The sequence below is a fragment of the Dama dama genome, chromosome 17 (assembly GCF_033118175.1).
Source record: "Dama dama isolate Ldn47 chromosome 17, ASM3311817v1, whole genome shotgun sequence".
Lineage (NCBI taxonomy): Eukaryota > Metazoa > Chordata > Mammalia > Artiodactyla > Cervidae > Dama > Dama dama.
In genome coordinates this window covers 24,143,058-24,163,273 of record NC_083697.1, presented here as the reverse complement: position 1 = coordinate 24,163,273, position 20,216 = coordinate 24,143,058, and the positions used below count along the sequence as shown (strand labels likewise).

Sequence of the window (20,216 nt, the reverse complement as noted above, 5' to 3'; positions counted from 1 at the left end):
ATTTGATTTTAGCTGCCAGCATGTCCTCTTGTAGATTTCTGAGGCTTTGTGTATTTGGGCCCATTATCTCAAAATTCTTTTGAAGTAGTGATGCTTCTTCCTCCATTTTTACCAGCTGGTCAGTATTACCCTTCATCTTCAGTTGCAAGATACCCATCCCCATGCCAGTGTTCTTTTGGGGCCTCATCTCAATTCTGTTCACTCGCAAAGCATATCATAAGGGTCTTTGGGCAGAAAGCAGGAGAAGGAGACCTCCCTTCTGTCCCCTCTACTCAGTTCTCTCCCTTCTTCTTTTAGCCATCATCAATCCAAACAGGTTTAGACCCATCAAGGTTTATCTTCCAGTGGAGCAGAGGAGAATTCTTGCCCCTAGATTGCCTGGGATATATAGGTTTTAATTCTGCTTTGAGGGCATTATGACAAAGAGATGAGAGTCTCTGTAGTAGATGAAGTCTTTTTGTTTTTTGATGGCAATTGTATATCTTCTGAATTGTTTTCTTTCTAACTGCTAGATACAAGCCTTGAGTAGGGTGAACAGTCTATTAAGTGTTCGGCCTTTGTCCTACTGTCTGCCTTGAAGGCAGAGGGCCTTGGGCACCTTTCCCCTCCTCTTTATGTTCTTACACTGTTGGGGAAGTGGTGGAAGACAGGGACCTAGCTTTGTCTGTGCACCAATATCTCCTTCAACTTCAGTCTTCTGAAATTTCTAATACCTAGTTGTGGGTTCTGGGTGGTGGGCAGAGCAATTTATGCTGTGTGTCGTTCTCACTGTAACTTCTGCTCTAGAAAGGTCCCATCTCTGTGTAAGGCCAGTTACTTTCCAGTTTAGAGGTTCATTTGGGTGGTAGAATCTTCTCTCTAATCTGTGTATCATAAAAACATAGAAGGTGAGGATGATGGCAGGGAGGAGTTACAAGTTAGGAGTGAAGCTACTGTGGGTGGAAAACAAGGTAATGAAGAGAAAATACCCCAGAAAACTGAGGGTCAGTTTGATAACTGAAGACCAAATGACATTACCAATAACAACGAAGGGACAGAATACTTACTCTGTGCTGGGCACTATTCTAAGCCCTTGGTGCAGATTGGCTTATTTAATCCTTGGAACCACCCCAGGAGGGAATGTTTTCCCCCATTTCTTCAGAGGAAACTTAAGCATAAGAAAAGTGAGTGAATTAGCCACAGTCCATAGTTAGTAATTGGAGGCTAACTTTAGCAGTTCCACTATCGCTTTCTTGGCTCTGTTTAGAATTTTTGGAAACCCAAGTTGTCTGATCTGATAGAATTGCTAAGAAATAGCGTAGATGTTGGCTTATTGTTGTTCTTTTACCTGAGAGCAATAGGGCAACTTCTCTACTTTAATAAAGGCAAGTGCAGTACGTAGACACATTTTCTTCCCCAGGTATGGTTTGGGCTTGAGATCTTTAAACTTGTGTAAGTTTACATATAGCAAGGAAAGAATTACATTCTGCTTTCTCTAAGCTTTGGTGAGAAACAAAAGGGCAAATCTGTAATACTGGATACGAACCCAACTTTAGGATCCGTTCTGTATGTAAACCAAGTATCCCATGTTTAAGTCCGCTTCCTATGCAATTAGGGGAAACAGCCACCTTCTAAATTATACCATGTGTTGTTGTTATGAGTAAGCAGTGGTTCCAGAGGTTTCTTTGACCATTCCGCCTCTAGAGTTAGATGCATCATTTGTATATTTTTGCTTTCCTGACTTTTGATTGTTTTGGGCACTCCTTCTTTGACATTCTGTTGTCAAATGAGTGGATTATCATTGGGACCTAGGTTCCTTCCTTATAAAGTTAGCCTGGAGAAATCCACCTAGCTCTTAGTACCAAATGTCTTACTAGTTGAGAAAACTTCTTCTTTCTTTTTCTTTTTCACCTTGCTACTACACAAAGTCCATTGTCCCTGGTAGTCATTGACAAGCAGGGATCGGATCCCACCACCGACAGTGGAGTTCATTAAGAATTGTGTCATCATCTCTCAGCTCAAGGTTATCCCTGGCGGTAGAATGAGAGAGCAGAGAGGATTGCCATTTTGCCATTTCTGTTTGAAAATAGCTTATTTTAAATTTTTTATTTGGGTCAACCAGTGTTCTCAATTAATGAGCAGTGGTTCCAATGTAGGAGCTAGTAGGGAATACATTTTTATGGGAGAGAGGTGCTAGGGCGTCCAGATATTCCTAAAGCCTCATTTTCAATTCTATGAGTAGTAAAATGATTGTTTGGGCCACCTCTTTACTCCCCACCTCCTTCAGCTTTGCTTCTTGTGGATAAGTATTAATTGCTCAGTCATGTCCTACTCTTTGCAACCCCATGGACTGTAGCCCACCAGGCTCCTCTGTCCGTGGGATTTACCAGGCAAGAATACTGGAGTGGGTTGCCATTTCCTCCTCCAAGCGATCTTCCTGATCCAGGGCCGGAACCAGGGTCTCCTGCATTAGCAGGCAAATTCTTTACTGTCTAAGCCACCGGGGAAGCCCCTCTTGTGAATAAACCAACACAAAGTAATTCTGGTTTGCTCAAGCATTTTGAACTTTTAATGTAAATAGCAGGTTACCCGTGAGGATGGGAAGGAAGCAAGGCTGGTGTGAGATTTCAGGGAAGGGTAAGGGCTGTGGTGCTGGAGAATGCATGTTTAGTGAAAGCTCCAGGTTTCTGAACGTTACTTCAGTTTTTAACATTCAGAGCCTAACAGAACAGTTATGGGGACTGGATCTGGCCCCCCACATTATGGAAGTAAGGCTTCTCCCAGCTATAAAATTCTCGGATTCCTTGAGCTATTGGCTGAAACCTAGTGGCAGGATGAAGCAAGTAAGAATTAATGAGTTGCACATTCAGAAGTAGAAAATCAGACTTTCAAATGCAAATACAGGTTTATCATCTTACTGTTCCACGTTGGACCTAAAGAGCAGTAGCTATTTTATTTTTTATTTGAGCCATGCCTGATTTGATGTGCCATGTAAAGTTGTGGAAATGGATCTTTTTGCTATTCAACCATTCTTCCACACTTGAAAGTAAATATCACTATAAAAATAATCACAGTTAAATATGAAATAAATTTCAGTATTATTATCTTTGTGAGCTAATAAAGCTTTAAAATAGAAAAAAAAAGTTATTCTAGAGAAAGAAGACTTATTAGAAATGAGTGCTGGTTCCATTTATACCTGTGTCATTGCCGCCTGTGGGGGAAGGTTGGGGGCGCAGGATCATGTTTAACCTGCGAAGGGCTTCAGTTCTCTCTTAAAGCTGATCAGTGTCATGAACTTAGTCGCCTCATGAGGTAAGACTCCAACCCATCAGTGAATTAGCAAGAATCCTTAGCTTTTACTTTGCTGTTGCTATTTAGTCCCTAAGTCATGTCTGACTCTTTTACAACCCCACGGACTGTGCCCCACCAGGCTCCTCTGTCCATGAGATTTCCCAGGCAAGAATGCTGGAGTGGGTTGCCATTTTCTTCTCCAGGGTATTTTCCCAGCCCTGGGATCGAACCCACATCTTCTTCATTGCAGGTGGATTCTTCACCACTGAGCCACCTGGGAAGCCCAAGCTTTACATAGGGATTGTCTTGTAGTTGCTATTGACAGTAACAGTATAAAATTTCTGAGAATCACAATATTGCTAGGCACCAATGCCATTTTTCTCTCCCTGCAGAAATGAAAATAAGTTTATGTCTAAGAGCTAAAATCACTCTTGCTTTCTCATCCCTCGTTTTCATAGACAATACCTTTTTCTTTTGACCTCTACCCTTTTTCTTTCCAGTGGGGTCCCTACGGGAGCCAGTAGGAGCCAGTCCCAACCTAATGTGAAATATTCCTGTTCTCTTCATTATTATTAAACTGTGTGAGCAAAACCTAGAGCAGTGTCACCAACCTGCGCAGGGAAATGACTATTAGACCTGCTTCCAGCAGCCTCCCCTGCTCCCCCCACCCCCAACCTGCGCCAGTCCTGGGCAGTTCACAGTGACTGATAACTTTGGGTGATCCATGTTCTCATCCAGTGACTTCTTGGCCTTAGAAAGACTTTTCTCAGGTCGTCGGGGTAGACTGTCATCATTCAATTCATCTGGGGGAATGCTGCTTACCTTCTGTCACTTTCCTGCTCTGCAGATTCACCTCGCCACTTCTGGTGGTATCACTTAATCTGCTGGCTGTTGAGCGCTGCTGGGATCATCTGCATTCTGGTAGCACACGAACACTATACCGTCGACGTGATCGTTGCCTATTACATCACAACTCGGCTCTTCTGGTGGTACCATTCCATGGCCAACGAAAAGGTGAGAGCAGTGAAATTATCCTCGGATAACGTCTTTAAAGGCAGGGGACCCCTTTTCACACAGCGGGGTTTCATGTAGCTTAATGGGAGTAACTGCTGTTGCCACCGAAATGTGTGGTTGAGGTCAATTGACTGATAGGAATGACTGCCTCTTAAAGAATGTCACAAATATAAATGACAAGGGTAAAATCCTGTGTAATTGTAGAACACACTGTTTTACTCATTAGGTAATGTATAGGAGAATTTGAATAAAAATTTAGGAGCCTTCTCTATAGAAGCTTTGTTGTGCAGCTAGGTGAGACACTGCTTGCACTAAGAAAACGTATTTTGAGGAAAAGACACCAACTCTTTTAAAGTCAGGCAAAAATGAGTAACTAATGAATAACTGGACTTTGTACATCTTTTAGTGATACTGTGCTCTCCGACTTCCCTTGTCTTTCCTTCCTTATTTCTGCTGCCTCTTGTTCCCAGATGACTGTCTTTTCTTCTCCCTTTCATTCTGAAAGAGGTGGCTTAGATGTCATCTCTTCTGAGAAGCCTTGCCTATCTCCTGCTCTCTGCCCCTAGTCTCAAGACAGAATGATTCCTTCACTGTGTCTTCCTAGCCTTAGTGTATGTCCTTGGTGTTAGTAGAGTTAGTCTGCGTGCCATGACTTACTTATCTGGGGATGTGAGAAAAAAAAGTCAAAGTGTTAGTCACTCCGTCGTGTCTGACTCTGTGATACCATGGACTGTAGCCCACCAGGCTCCTCTGTCCATGGAATTCTCCAGGCAAGAATACTGGAGTGCATAGCCATTCCCTTCTCCAGGGAATCTTCCCAACCCAGAGGCTGAACCTGGGTCTCCTGCTTTGCAGGCAGATTCTTTACTGTTTGAGCCTCCAGCAAAGCCCACTTATCCTGGGATAGTCTGATTATTGTCTGATACCATGTTGTCCATATTGTCTGATGCCTACAGTGTTGCAAGAGTTTGTGAACAATGAAATATGCTATTCCCCACGGATCTAGCTCCAGTTCTCAGCTAGTGTTGTGCCCACTAATAAATGCCCTTTCCACGGATTACCTTGTGGCCCTGTTTCCTACTTCCATCTTCCTTCTTCCGGTCCCATCTAGATATCTACTGACACCACTGAACCGAAATCTTCATCTTTCCCCTTAAAGACTGTTAACCTTATGAGCTCTCCTTTCATTCTTCCACCTTCCTTGAGCCATAGATCTGACCACTCACAGATCCTGAAAATTTTTCCCGCTGGAGATCTCTCATAGCCATTCCTGAGTCTCCATTCTTCCTGGAATCACAGGCAGATTTGCCTGAGCCACCAAGAGGGGAGGGGTGCGAGGGTGGAGCCAGAGTCTTGTCAGAGTTGATGCATGCGTGCTAAGTCACTTCAGTTGTGTCCAACTCTTTGCGACCCCATGGGCTGTAGCCTGCCAGGCTCCTCTGTCCATGGGGATTCTCCAGGCAAAAATACTGGAGTGGGTTGCCGTGCCCTTCTCCAGGGGATCTTCCCAACCCAGGGATCGAACCTGTGTTTCTTATGTCTCCTTCATTGGCAGGCAGGTTCTTTATCACTAGCACCACCTGGAAAGCCCTATCAGAGTTGGGAAAAGGAGCAAAGATGACTGTTGTCTTGTGATCCAGATTCTGCTGCTTTCCCTGTTCAGCTATAGCAAATGACAGCTTAATTAAGAAGCAAAGCAGGATGCAAATCGTGAGAAATATGTCCCGTTTTCCTGTTCTTTACCTTTTACAGAACTTGAAGGTCTCTTCACAGACTAATTTCTTGTCTCGAGCGTGGTGGTTCCCCATCTTTTATTTTTTTGAGAAAAATGTACAAGGCTCGATCCCTTGCTGCTTCTCCTGGCCTCTGTCCTGGCCTCCTGGCTGCTTCAAATCATCTTGCAAGAAGTACTCACGGGTTCAGAAGATTGGGGAAGATAATGAGAAATCTACCTGAGGAGCAGAGCAGAGGCATCGGCTCTTACACCAAAAGAGTTATCACTGTAACCAAAGGTATAGTTGTGATTTTTATTTTAGGAGAACTGATCACTAAAGGAAGAAGCGGACCAAGTTTTGTGCAAGTGATTAGAAAGATGAATGAAGTATTACCCTTTGACTGTTTTTTTTTTTTTTATTCATCCTGAGAGTTATATTCTCCTTCGGCTCTTCCTTCACTGGTGACAAGCCCTCCAACTGGGATTTTACTAATGAGCTTGTTAAAGAGGTGCCAAAGAACATACTACTCCTTCCTTATTCTTTCTCCAGGAAAGCTCTCTACTTCAGAATGTTTTCAGGATTTTTTTTTTCCCTCCAAGGTCAAAAGAATTTGTTAAAGTTTTAAATAAATAAAAATATCTGGATATAGACAGCTACTGTGTAAATAAAATCTCCAAATGTTGAGAGTGGTTTTTAGCATTAGGCTTCTCAGCCGTGGGTTGTGAGTGAACTCTGGGAGAACCTAGTTTCTGCCCTGCCTGAGGGGAGGTCAGGGTCAGGCCCGGGAATATGTGCTGCTGCCACCGGCCAATGTACCATGTGTGACTTTCACTTTATTTTTTTTTTAACTGATAATTTTATAACTTAAAAAGTGAACTAAGTCAGCATAGAAGTATTTGAGACACCCCACAGATTTCACATGTGTGTAAATATTTCATTTTGAGCTTCCCTATGATGGACATCCAGGAGACATGGGGCTGTGTATGCGAATGAGGGGGGCTTGTTCTCCACCTGGTAAATTCACCCCTGTACCCCCCAAGGCAGTCAGCGGTGTAGCACAGGCTGAACACACACAGGTGTGTGAACTCACACTCCGGCCCTGTGGGGAACAAGCCTGTGTTTTTCGCCCAGGTCACACACACCCTGGGTGAGATCTGTCATAGAGCTGTGAATTGGAACTCAAATCCAATTGGTCACATGTCACTGAAAACCATTTCTTCCTAAGTTCCATTGTGCTTTATGGAAAAACCAAGATGGAGTCCAAAAGTTTATCGCATCCTTGCCTTTTAGCAAGAGACTTGTTTCTTATGTACTGGTCCTAAGGACACATACCGCAGTTGAGTAATTTTACTTTGACCCTGAAATTATACCACGGTGCTGCACTGTAATCTACGGTTGGAATGGGTGTGTTAGATGGTGACGGCTACTCAGTAAAGCGGGGTAGTTGTTTCTGAAGTTCTTTCAGGTGATGTAAAAAAAAAGAAAAAAACAAGATGGATTTTTTAAAAATCCGGCCAGATTCAGTGCATTGTTTAATGCTGTTGAATCTTTTGGATAATTCTTGGCTTGATTTCTTTAAACTTCTAGTAATTATGGAAAAAAATTTAAGGTTACAAAATCATCAACACTAGTCAGAGAGGGGAGAAGTCAGTATGGGTAGCAGGAGTCAGTTACATTTATATTGATGGTGAAGATTTCTCCCCGCTTAGAATGAAAACCATCCCTAAGTTTGTCATTGTAAATGAGTCAGCCTTGACTCGGTACACAAAATTGGACTTTAACTTGTCTAAGAGAAGCACAAAACAATTCTGTTCAGAAGGGTCATCATCCTTTGGTGCTAAAAGTCTGTGTATGTTTCAGTATGATTCTTTCTGTAAAAGAGAAACACTAAAGGTTGAATCAGAAGGCAAAAAGACTAACCTACTTATTTAAAACACAAATTGAAACCCTGGACATCCTTGGCAGGTTTTGAAATGCAAGAAGTCTTTCCAGTATTTATTATTAAGTCAATAAGAACCGTATGTACAGCTTACGTGGTGTATTTAGCTATAATTCTACATAATTTTCACTTATTTTCATTTGTTAAATATTGATGCTTGCGATAAGACAATGTATTCTACTTGAAAATACTGATTTTAAGTTTCTCCTGTCTAATTGTGAGGAAAAGTGTCTGACATGGAAACCTGAGCTTTGTTCTCCTAACACTGATATATTCCTTGAGCCTCGAATTCAAATAAAACAACCTGTTATACCTTAGAGCCTCATTCAGCTACATCTGGTATAACCCACTCTTTTTCAAATTAAGTGAGGAAAGGTTTTAAGCTTTAAAAATTATGGTGTATTGATTATTGGACAACCTTGAAAACAGTATAAACTTTGCATTTTAGTCAAATCCAGCTTTTTTGTTTTTTTTTTTTAAATACCATCACCTTTTGAAGAACTTTAAAAACATCTCTGACCCCATGTATGGACACTACTGCTCCCATGCTGTTTACATGTATATGTCATTGCTCTTTAATAAATGCTGTGGAAGCATGTGGTATGAAAATAAAGGGAGAGTTTCTAGAGTTTCTAGTCCCATCAGAGTTTCTAGATGGGAAAATAAGAGAAATAGCAAAACCCATTTACATTTAGGAAAGCAAACTTGAGGTCCAACCCAATATGCCACTTGGGGATATAAAACCTAAACAATTATTAGACTTACTGTGGTGATAATTTCACAATATGTACAAATAAATCATTACATTGTAAACCTAAAATTAATATAATGTTTTATGTCAATTATACCTCGATTGAAAAAAAACGTAATTACAAGCTTGCCTTTTGAAACAACATAAGATCTTGTCTATTATCCTTGTTTTTGTAAGCCAGTGCTCTGGTTTGAAGCTTTTTCTGTGATTAAGTCCTTGGTGCAATATTTCTCTAATATATAATTTCTGTGAATGATGCCACATTTTTTTAAAAGATCTTTCAAGTGAAAATGAGTTCCTTTCAGATTTTTTTTTTTTTTTTGAGTTCCTACACTAGCTCTGAAAATAAAGTCTTCTTACCCACTCAGTTCCACCCAAGGTAATTTGGAATTTGGTATTTAATTTCCTGGCATCTTGGGAAACAAGTTTTGCTGTGGAAGGAAGGTGGGAAGGCGGTTGTGATGAGCTGCTTGATGGATGACAGTGCATGAGGGTCTTTGCTGTACCGCAGTGCCCCCTTGTGGAAATATGTTATATGACTTGGAACACAAAATAGACACGCGTGTATTTCCAAGGTTTTAAAGGCATTTAAAAATTATTATTTTTACCAGTAATATGAAAGCATCATGCAAAAGTAATTATCTTTTTCAAAAAGAATTATTTTAAAGGCATTTTAAGCCTTTTCCAAAGGGAAAATGTGCTTAGATCACAGGGATTATAATTCTAGTCTTTTATCCATCTGATCAAAGAAAATTTGCAAACCATTTTTACCTCTCACTATCACAATCATTAATGTCTCCCTTTATAATTCCCTATATTTTGTTTACCTTGAAACACCAAGTTGGCCATCTTTCTCGTGTATTTTTTTTTTTACATGCTAGAATTCATGCAGTTACTTTTTTGAGAGTTAACATCTTGTTCCTTGAATATTTTGAATATTTCTCTTAAAATTCTTTTATATTGTTGACTTTGTTTTGCGCTGTAAAGCTGATTTCAAATATAAGCCAGTCTTAACACACTCACTCCTGTAGTGTAAGGAAGTGTGAGAAGGAATTTCTTAATAAATGAGTTTACATGTTTAAATTGGACATATTATAATTAATATGCCATATGTTGAAGGCTTTTCTATTTGTATGTATAAAGAGTCCTTTTTTAATGTCATTGTGTTGCAATAATTTAACTCCTTTGACTTACTTGCTAAAAATATTTCTTCTATTAAGAAGTGCTCTTGACTTCAATACCTAAACACTGAAAATCATGTCGAAAGGTACCCAAAGATAAGTTTTTATACAGATACACACCTTGTAAGTTCTGATTGATTTTGTTACTCATTAATCTAACTATGTTGTGTTCTGAATGAATCATGAATAAGAATAGTTCTTTATTGTGGATTTATTTAAAACTGTCCTTTAAAAGAAAAAGAAGAAGCTATAAGCTAATCTAATTGCCAAGTTGGAATTCATTATTTAGTTTACCTCCTATGCAATGATTAATGCTGCAAAATGTATGGTTATGTTATACTATATTCACAAAAGAAACATTATTACAAGGTTTGAGAGGTAGCCAGTTGCATCTTTTGGAAATTTACTGTACTGTTTCAATGTGTTAAGTGCCTTGTTGTAAAGTAAAATTCTAAGTCTAGAATTCATTATTTTCCTGACATATATTTTTCATTATGATATATACTGTATATTATTGTAATAGATTTATTAAATGCTTACGTTTTAATTAAATATGTAAATTTCAGAAACTCTTTTCTCCTACCCACTGGTACCTTAATCATTGGTCTGTCATACAGATTTGAATTCAGGTTCTTTTTTTCAAAAGGGGAAATTCTCTTAGATTAGAAATATGTTTTCCAGGCTTGTGCTTTTGTGTTTGCAAAAACATTTCAGGAGGAATTTGGGTATGTTAACTATAGTTTGTACTTCAAAATGCCGTTTTACATTTACATTTTAAGTGCCTAATTGTTAGTTAAGACTAATTTATGTTTCTATTCTTAAAACGAATGTGTTTACTTGGTTTCTAATCTCTTTGGCTTTGCTTAAAAAAAAAAAAGCAAGAGCCTATACTTTGTATTTACCCAATAAACCACCGTGACATCAACAGTCTTTTCAAAATTAGTATTATGGGTTTTCTTCAATTAAAACAGATTATTGCTTTCTTTAAATGTTTGTAAAAATTATTTAGTTTTAAGTAGTTATTAAAGCCACAGGAGGGTTATTTTCTTCAAGCACTATTTTTAAAATAAGCTGATAACAGCATACTAATTAAACTGGGGTGTGTTATTTTCCTGCCCTTGGATTTAAGGTGAGAAATAATTCACAACAGTATAAGGTCATTCGTGGAGAGGTATAAAATCAGTTCCCTGCTCAATAATTCAGATTCTCATTGTTCACAGAGGGACAAAATCATAATTCAGACTCTCATTGTTCACAGAGTAAAAAATAACAAGATGCTAAATTATTAATTCTTCAAGAAAAGCAGAGTCCTTTCTGTTGCTCAGTTCTGAAATTATCACCCTCTTCTTTCACAAAGTGAGCCCCAGGGTAATGTCCTTAGCCAGAGTTCAGCAGTCACTGCAACAGTGGTTTGCTTTAAGTTGTTTTTGGGCCCCCTGATAAAAGATGAAGGCATGACCCTCAAAGTACCTCAGTGGGATGAGGGGACAAGGATTAAGATAATATGGTTCAAAGATCAAACTGTTGGATAATTCAGGTTTCTTTGGATTATCTGGAGATGATAGAGTGAGTCTAAATCACAGTAGACTTTTGTCACCTCCACCCCAGTTTTGGATGAAAAACTTGTTTCATCCTTCTGTTTGAAATATTGGCTTGCTGATTTCACTGGCTAGAGCCTCAAAGATTGCCTTTTTTTTTTTTTTTTTACCTAGAATGCATTATACAAGGAACTAATGTGGTGTTTGACAAACCTTGACACCTAACTTTTCCTTAAAAATTTTTTGTTTTTGGCCACTCGTGGCTTTTCTCCGGTTGCAGACAGCAGAGGCTGCTCTCGTGGCACACAAGCCTCTGATTGCCATGTGGCTTCTCCTCTCGCTGAGCACGAGCTCTAGGCTGAGGGCTCGGTAGCCATGGCCCACGGGCCCGGTTGCCCTGCGGCATGTGGGATCTTCTTGGACCAGGGATCGAACCCATGTCCCCTGCGTTGGCAGGAGGACTCTCAACCCTGGACCACCAGAAAAGTCCTTACATTTCGTTTTCTTCTAATAAAATATATAAGACTATCAGAAGCATAATACTAGATTACTCACCAAATCATGAGGAATAATGCATGTTAGAATAGTGGATTATGCAGTACTGTGTGCCTAAAGCATATTTGATTTATATGTGGCAGATGTAGAATGCATCTCATTTTACAGTTTTTATGCCTGGCATACATTCTTGAATCGTTAACAAAATCCCACAAGGTAGACAAGCAAAGAGTTGGTGACCTCGTTTTGTGAGATGAAAGAGCTAAGAAGTGTTACAGCTGGAACCTGAATCTTGGTTTCTGTTTTTCTGCCTCCCTGTGATAATTACTATGGTTACCATCACTGTTCAGAGGTTTTGTTTTTGTAGTTGTTGCTTGTTTTTAGAAAAGTTTATTCTCTTATTAGCCAATTAGTTTGTTGAGAGGGAAACTGATCCTTGGAACAAGTTCTTTGTCAGATGCTGCTGATTTTTCTCATAGTTTGGATTTACTACACTTTAGAAGGGGAGAAGAGTCAACTCTTCTAGTGCAAAATGGCCTTGAAAACAAAGGAATCGCTGGGTTTGAGCTTACCAATTTGTTACAATAAAACAGTTATTACAAGTATCCCTTATAGGATGCTAAATCACTTCAGTTGTGTCCAACTCTGCGATCGCATGGACTATAGCTCACCAGGCTCCGCTGTCCACGGGATTCTCCAGGCAAAAACACTGGAGTGTGTTGCCATTTCCTCCAATAGAACATAATTACTGTCATGCACCTTAGCCTTACACAGGTTGCAGGGTGGGTGGGGGGGTTGGTTGGGGAGTGCATAAGGCTTTATCTCTAAATATGACTCTCAGGGATTAGTCTCGAGGGGAAATCAAAAGGAGAAAGTGATACAGTGACCTGCTTTCAAAGGACAGCAAAGCTCTGAGGAAATGGAACAGAGTCTTGGGACATATAGTAGTCTGGGTTGATTCTGGACTCCCCAAGGGACCAAAGTGAAGCCATAGGATTGTTTGGCCCTAGTGTGAACTGGTGAGTTCTCCGTACTAAAAATCTGCCCAACACATGTGCTTGCATCCAACCAAGTGTCTGAGCACACTTTACCTCAGTTCTTGTATCCAAGAAGTTACCTCTTTCTCTACCTAAGTGCCTTTAAGCTACCATGGATCAGGCATTGCAAGTTGGTGTCCTCTTGTTTAACACCAGGCAAATCTCATTATGCTCCTTTTACGCTTGAAGGAATTCTGACTCAGAGAGATAAATGGGGCAAGGAGCCCTGCTGATGGGCACATGACTGCCCAAAGCCCGTAATTTTCCCATTGCACCAGTGGGATGGAAGAACCACCCCACGCGGGAGGAATGAAGGAGAAGAAGAATGGCCTCTTGCAGAAATCTTGACAACCAAGTTTTGTGTTGTTGAGAGCAAAGTAAAGGTGTGTGTGACCTTGAGCTCTGTAAGATGCTATGACCCACATTCTGCAGATGTCCTGTCTCCACGTTAACTCTAGTCCTTTCATCTATATGTTCTTGTCCTCTTTATAACCCCATGCCCTGTAACCGATGTGCAATGATAGCATCTTCCCTCTCCCCTCATCACACACCTGCCTCCGGCAGATGGCAGGAGCCGGGGGTCTGCAAGGAGACTCACCCCCAGAGCACACACCCCAGGGTCCCCAGGCACACAGGGCTTGGCAGGGAGGAAGCGATGCTTTTTGAACGTACTTTGTATTACATCTGGTCAATTTCCCAGTCCATGGTTTGAAGGGAATGTTTACATTTGACACCAGGGGAAAGACATTTCCCTGATGTCCTAGTCATTTAAGCTGTTTTAACAAAACACCATAAACTGAGTAGCTTAAACAACAAACACGTCTCCTGGTTGTGAAGGTTGGGAAGTCGGAGGCCAGGGTGCCAGCATGGTCAGTTTCTGGTGAGGCCCGACTTCCCTGTTTCCTGTCACATGGGACATGGCAAGTAGAGAGAGCTCTGATCTCTTTCTCTTCTTCTAAGGACCCTCCTTTCATTACCCCTCTGACCTCCTCTAAACCCAATAACCTCCCAAAGACCACACCTTTGAATACAGTCCTCTAGAGGTTAATATTTCAACATGATGGATTTTTTTTTTTTTTTTTTGGTGGGCGGGGGGAACACAAACATGTAGTCCATAACATCTGGGTTTCTTGATTTTAGACAAATACATTTTTTAAAAGCAATGTGCACTTTTTATAAGCTCTGAAGCTCTTTGGGCTCCGAGTCTCTGATCTGTGAGCCTGTTGATGGATGCAGGGCACTTCTCCGCTGCTTCAGGGAGCAGCGCCCTCTGTCCTGGCCAGGCTGGTCTCATCCCGGTCTGCTGCACTGCAGCGCCCCGTCCAACCACGAGAGGTGCTTCCCCAGACAGCCTGTCAACTGTCTGCAGAAGGCAGGGGACACGGCGGCCCCGTGCCCTCTGGGTTTGAATCTCACTTCTTCCAGCAATGGCTGAGGTGAAGACCTGAAACAAGAAACCTCTGCGCCTTGGTTTCTTTATCTGTGGGATGGAAATCATAACAGTCCCTGTCTCTCAGAACTGTTGAAAGAAATGAAAGAGGTTGTTATAAGGTACACATTCAGTGTTAGCCAGATGCAGCTAAATCTTTTAGGTACAGTAGTTCTAGCTCTGAAATTATTCGTGTATATCCAGATCTTGCTTGTCCTGAAAGTTCAGCAGAAGTCTCGTCTCCTGAAAGCTTTGCCTTACTTCTCTGAATCTGAATCCCTCCCTAAAAGATACATACAAAAAAATTGTCAAAATGTGAGATACACTCACTGGTTTAAGATCTTAAAAGACAAGCCCTGTTAATATATCAAATTAAAGTTCCTTCAGAGAAAGCATTGTCTTAGTATTCATCCCAGTGTCTAATAAAGTTCTTACCACAGCAAGTATTTGTTGAATGATATTTTTCAACCTCCTAACATCATGTTGCAGATTGGAGGTAATGTATAGTAAAGCAGTGGATACTGCCTGATTATATACATCTATTATATATTAGACATATATAATAATGTCTAATTAGAAAATAAACTTCATGGAATTTTAAAATTTTATTGGAAGTTTTAGAATTTTTAAACTGCAAGAATTTAATAACTTTCTACTTAATACAAGATACATATGTTTGTCATGCTGTACATGCTTTTTGGATTTCAGTTGAGAACAATGTCAGGTGCTTGAGCTTATATTTCTAAAGTCCCCACTCCACCTACCTTCCCCACATTTACCACACTAGATAAAAACAAGCCCCCCATATTTATTCCGGTATAATTTTAATAGAAATCGGAAATAAACTAGGTATTTCTTAACAGAGGATTGGATTAACATTGTGACATACTTGTAGTCTTGTTCATCTCTGCCCCTTTAGAGAACAGTCAAAATGATTCTATTAAAACATCAGTGTTAAGTAAGAGCAGATTAGAAAACCAAAAACACAGTATGATGCCACTGATGGGGCAGCAGGGGGAATCTATGTAAGCATGTACGTAATCCCAGAGGAAATACATCCCACTTTTCACAGAGATTCTCTCTCAGTGGTAGAAGGACAAAGTGCATGGGTGTATGTGTGTGTATATGTGTGTATGTACTTTGTTCTATCGGTACTTTGGTCTTAGTACCAATCTATTTCTTGGTATTTATCTTACTGAAATAATCACAGGTATATATATATCACATTATTGTTCATAATAGCAAAAAAATCGAAAATAGCTTATGTTGACAATAGGATATTGGTCAGATAAATTTTGAAATATTCCTAGACAATGAACAAGATTTTTAAAAGTCCAGAAGTCAGCAGATAATGGCCTGCAGAATAAGTCTAGCTGGTTGCCTGTTTTACTGAAATATGGCCATGACCATTTATTTATTGCCTATGGCTACTAGCCAGCTCCCACAGCACAACTGTAGAGTTGTGACAGAGATCAAATTGCCAACAAAACCAAAAACATTTACTGTTTGGTCCTTTACAGGAAAGTGTTGCTGAATCCTTGGGCTAGAAGAGAGTAATTAAAAATAATTTGTGGGAGAACATGAAAAATGTTAATGACATATACATATTTACTTATAAAGATTAAAAATATCATAGATATATGAATTAAAAGACTGGAAGGATACATACAGAAATATAATAAATTAACCCTCGGTGGAAAAAAAGATTATTATTTTCTCCTTTACAGTTTCTTGCATTTTCAAATTTTCTACAAAACTATGTATTGCCATTTTAAAAATCAGAATGAAACTATTGACTTTCAAATATCTGATTTGCTATAAGTATGTTCTTGCTTAAAGGAAAGAGTAGGTAACCTTTCAAGTGAAATTTGCTCAGTCATGTCCGACTCTTTGCGACCCCATGGGCTGTATAGTCCGTAGAATTCTCCAGGCCAGAATACTGGGGTGGGTAGCTGTTCCCTTCTCCAGGGGATCTTCCCAACACAGGGATCTAACCTAGGTTTCCCACATTACAGGTGGATTCTTTACCCACTCGTGTCCCTCCTAAAACATGATTCTACACAAGACTTAGAAACTTAGAGGCTTCATTATTAGCCAAAGCATGCTGACTGCCACCAGGAAGTAAAAGCCCTATGCTGTGTTGAGGCAAAGGGCTTATACTTGACCTTGGGAATGCACTTTATTTTTTTCAGGTTTTATTAACTAAACATGTTATTAATCAAGGGCCAAATTCAAGGTCCTGACAATCTACTTAAGAGGGCAAATCTTAGGGACCGGAGGCATTTTAGAGCCTTGGATTAAGCTCCCTCATTTTACAGTGAAGAAGTCAGAAAGGTTAACAACTTGTCCACGCAGCCCGTTTAGATCTAGGCAGACTCTATGCTGAGTTCTGCAAAATAAATGGAAGTAAATGAGGGAGAAAAGAGGAACAGGGATTCCAGCTTGCTTTGGCTTACATAAAAGTCAAAGTCCACAGTCTGTAACCATATGGCCAGGCTAATTAAATTAAGGTTATGTTTATTTTTTAAGAGGAATATTACTATTTAACCACTTTCTTTCCTATCTCTACTTACATACTAAAGTACTGGTCACTCTTGTTATAACAATACATCACATAACGTTTCTTGGGCATGCATTTCACAATAGGTAGATAAGTCTTCTTACTTCACCAGTGTCTTTTCTTTCCAAGATACTGGATTTCATTTTTTTTAAAATTTGTTTTACTGAGACAAAATTTACCTTCAGTGAAATGTACAGTTCAGTTTTGACAAATGTGTATGCCCAAGGTAACCAATACCCCAATCAAGACATAAAACATTTCTACCTCGCCCCCTGGAAAAATGTTTCATGTCCCTTTCTCAGTCAGTCCTGCCCTCTGCCCTGATTTATATCACCATGAGTTAGGTGTGCCTTTCTAGAACTTGTTATAAATGAGTTCTTTCAGTATGTAGTCTTTTATGTCTGGCTCTTTCACTCAGAATAGTATTTTTTTTTTTTTTTTTAGAATCATCATGCTGCGGGGTGTACCATAGGTTATTCCTTTTTACTGATGAGTAGTAGTCTATTTTGGGCTTCCCTGGTGGCTCAGACAATAAAGCATCTACCTGCAATGCAGGAGACCCAGGTTCGATCTCTGGGCCAGGAAGATCCCTTGGCTACCCACTCCAGCATTCTTGCCTGGAGAATCCCATGGACGGAGGAGCCTGGTGGGCTACAGTCCAAGGGGTTGCAAAGAGTCAGACATGACTGAGCAATTAAGTACAGTAATCTATTTTACAAAGAGATGGAATCCCCCTCCTCTTCTGTTGAAGGACATCTGGACATCTGGACCGGTTTGGGCATTAAACAAAAATATATGCTCCGATCCTACTTTAAAAAGTTTTGAGAATTGGATTTTGTTACTATTGAGATTCTGCCTTCTATCAATACTTTTCAGGGTCCTCCCTCCCCTCATCTCCTCTCCAGGAAAATCATAATACATTCAACTAAAGAAGAATGATACAGGTAATATTGAAGATGGGCCAGTTTATTTATTCATCATACAAGTCTGAAAGGCTGAATATAGAAAACAAGTTAATATACTGGCCAGTCTCACAATCTAATTTTGAAAAAGGCAGGTAAAGTTGCAAGAGGTGAAAAAGGAAGGCAATACCACTAACCTGTAGAGTCAGGGCCCAGAGATAATTATTACTATTACAGCTTGTACTCATTGAGACTGAACTAAAAGCTAGACATTGTGCTAATTACTTCATGTAATCCTTACACTTGATGTAGGCACATTGGTTAACCCAGTTTCCTGTAGGGCAAATGGATGCTCAGAGAATGTGCACAGAAGTACCTATATACTATATGTGGAAGTATGCATGAAGGAGTATATATGAAGCAAATCATAGGAACTTAAAGGAAATGAAGGAATTAATTTTTAAATGGCTAGTAGAGTTGTGCAACTAAATAATATAATTAGCATTTCAACTTTTCCTTTCATTAGCATTTTGCAAACTCTTCTTAAGCCATAAGCTCTCTCTGTTCATGCTCACTGACTCTGGATGGGTATCCAGTGTAGCATTTACCTCCCAGGGAACTACAAGCCAGCTGGACAATTGTAGTTTTACAAATAGAGTAATTTAACACCTCTCTTTTAAAGATTTAACACCACTCTTGATAACAAAATAATAGTACTTAGATATTTTGGATATACTGTTACCAACAATTCTGGCTGAAATCCAGCAAGAAGGATTCCAGTGGGAAGGTGAGTGGTTTAAATGATCTTTGGGGATTCTATTTAAAAATGTTTCCCTTAATACTCCTCTCCTCTTCCTTTCCCTCTCTCCCCACCCCCAAAGATCTTTTGGTATTCCTTTCCTTTACTGCCACTGATTATTATATTATTCCTCTATTTAAAATAGGATGGATGATGCAGAAAGTATTCCTTTTTCTGACAAGAAAGGCCTGAGTATCATTTGGGAAAATTCATCCTTAAGAAGCACTGGGTGAGCTATATGTTTCATGTTAAAATAATTTATCCATAGTATGTATTATGAACAAGGTGCCTTTCTGAATTGGTTTGCAAGGGCTGCCATAACAAAGTACTCCAGACTTATTTCCTTAAAGTTCTGGAGGTTAGAAATCTAAGAATCAAGGTGTTGGTAGGGTTGATCTCTTTTGAGTCCTTTCTCCCTGTCTTGTAGATGGCCATCTTCCTCCTGTGTTTTCCCATGGTCTTCCCTCTGTGTCTGTCGCTGTCCGAACCTCTTCTTCTTCCTACCGGGTTAGGGTCCACTTACAGGACCTCATCTTACTCTACCTTTTTTAAAGGCCCTGTCTCCAAATACAGTCACATTCTGAGGTACTCGGGGCTACGACTTCAATACATGAATTTCAGGTGAACACAATTCAGCCCATAATACTTCCTATCTGCATCACAGAAATAAGAGACTTACTTAGGAAAACAACGTGAATGCAATCATGTCCTGTGTAATGTCAGAGAAAAGGGAGGAGCCATAATTACGGAAAATTAAAGACAGACTTCGAAAGCATTACACAATTCTTAGTATGTCAACCTCAGCATTTCTGGGTCGGTATCATAGCGAGAACGATACTGTCACCCCTCCTCGCCCAATTTGCTGTTTATATTGTTAGCTACTTAAACCCTCCAAGCAAATTTCTGGATTAGGTCTCGTGCTTTACCTCGGCCACACGCTGAAAAGCACGCTGAGCTTTCACTTTCCGCACAAAAGAGATATTACCACTGTCTACCGCAAGTTCTAAGCGCTTTACTCCATCACCCGCCCTCCCCCACCTTCTCACGGCTATTCCCCACCCGTCCTTTCAGAGCGTTGGTCACCTACATCTACAAATTCTACCCACTGCATTTCCATCATCCTGCTATTTCTGGGTGGAGGAAAGGGGTCCTTTCTTTCTCCGAATCCCGATTTAGATAAAGCAGCAATCCTGTCTTTTTGCTGCAGGAGACGGGGCGAGGACCTCTCTCCCAGCTCAGGGTCAAAGTGCTAATGTTCAGGCTGAGTCATATGAGCGGCCTATTGAGACCTGGCACGGTTCAAGCACGCAACTGACAATGGACACAGGAAGTCCGACAACCAATCAGAGCGTAAATATGTGCGAGCATCTTTTTTTCAGGGGTAGGTCATTGCCCCAGCGGAGGGGCACGACCCGGCTAGAGCAACCGACTCAGACCGCGCGGCCACCCTGGGCCGCAGACGCCAGCAGCGCGGTCGCGAGCGCGTCCCCGTTTCCGCTCGGGCGCCGCTGATTGGACGGACAGGCGGTGGGCGCAGCCAATCCGGAGTGGCATCCGCGTCTCCTCCCCGCCCCTGGGCGTCCCGA

The 20,216-nt window shown here is 40.5% G+C and overlaps 1 protein-coding gene across 4 annotated transcripts in view; it reads left to right on the top strand.

The window, feature by feature from the left end:
- The window catches only part of SGMS2 (sphingomyelin synthase 2), a 92,001-nt gene extending 81,206 nt beyond the window's left edge, over window positions 1-10,795 (top strand). For all 4 annotated transcript variants that reach the window (XM_061164245.1, XM_061164244.1, XM_061164247.1 and 1 more), the window contains exons 6-7: window positions 4,118-4,284; window positions 6,037-10,795. In XM_061164245.1, coding sequence (XP_061020228.1) covers window positions 4,118-4,284; window positions 6,037-6,240 — 371 coding nt within the window. In that variant the 3' untranslated portion in view covers window positions 6,241-10,795. The remainder of the gene's footprint in view (window positions 1-4,117; window positions 4,285-6,036) is intronic.
- Window positions 10,796-20,216: the final 9,421 nt, after the last annotated feature.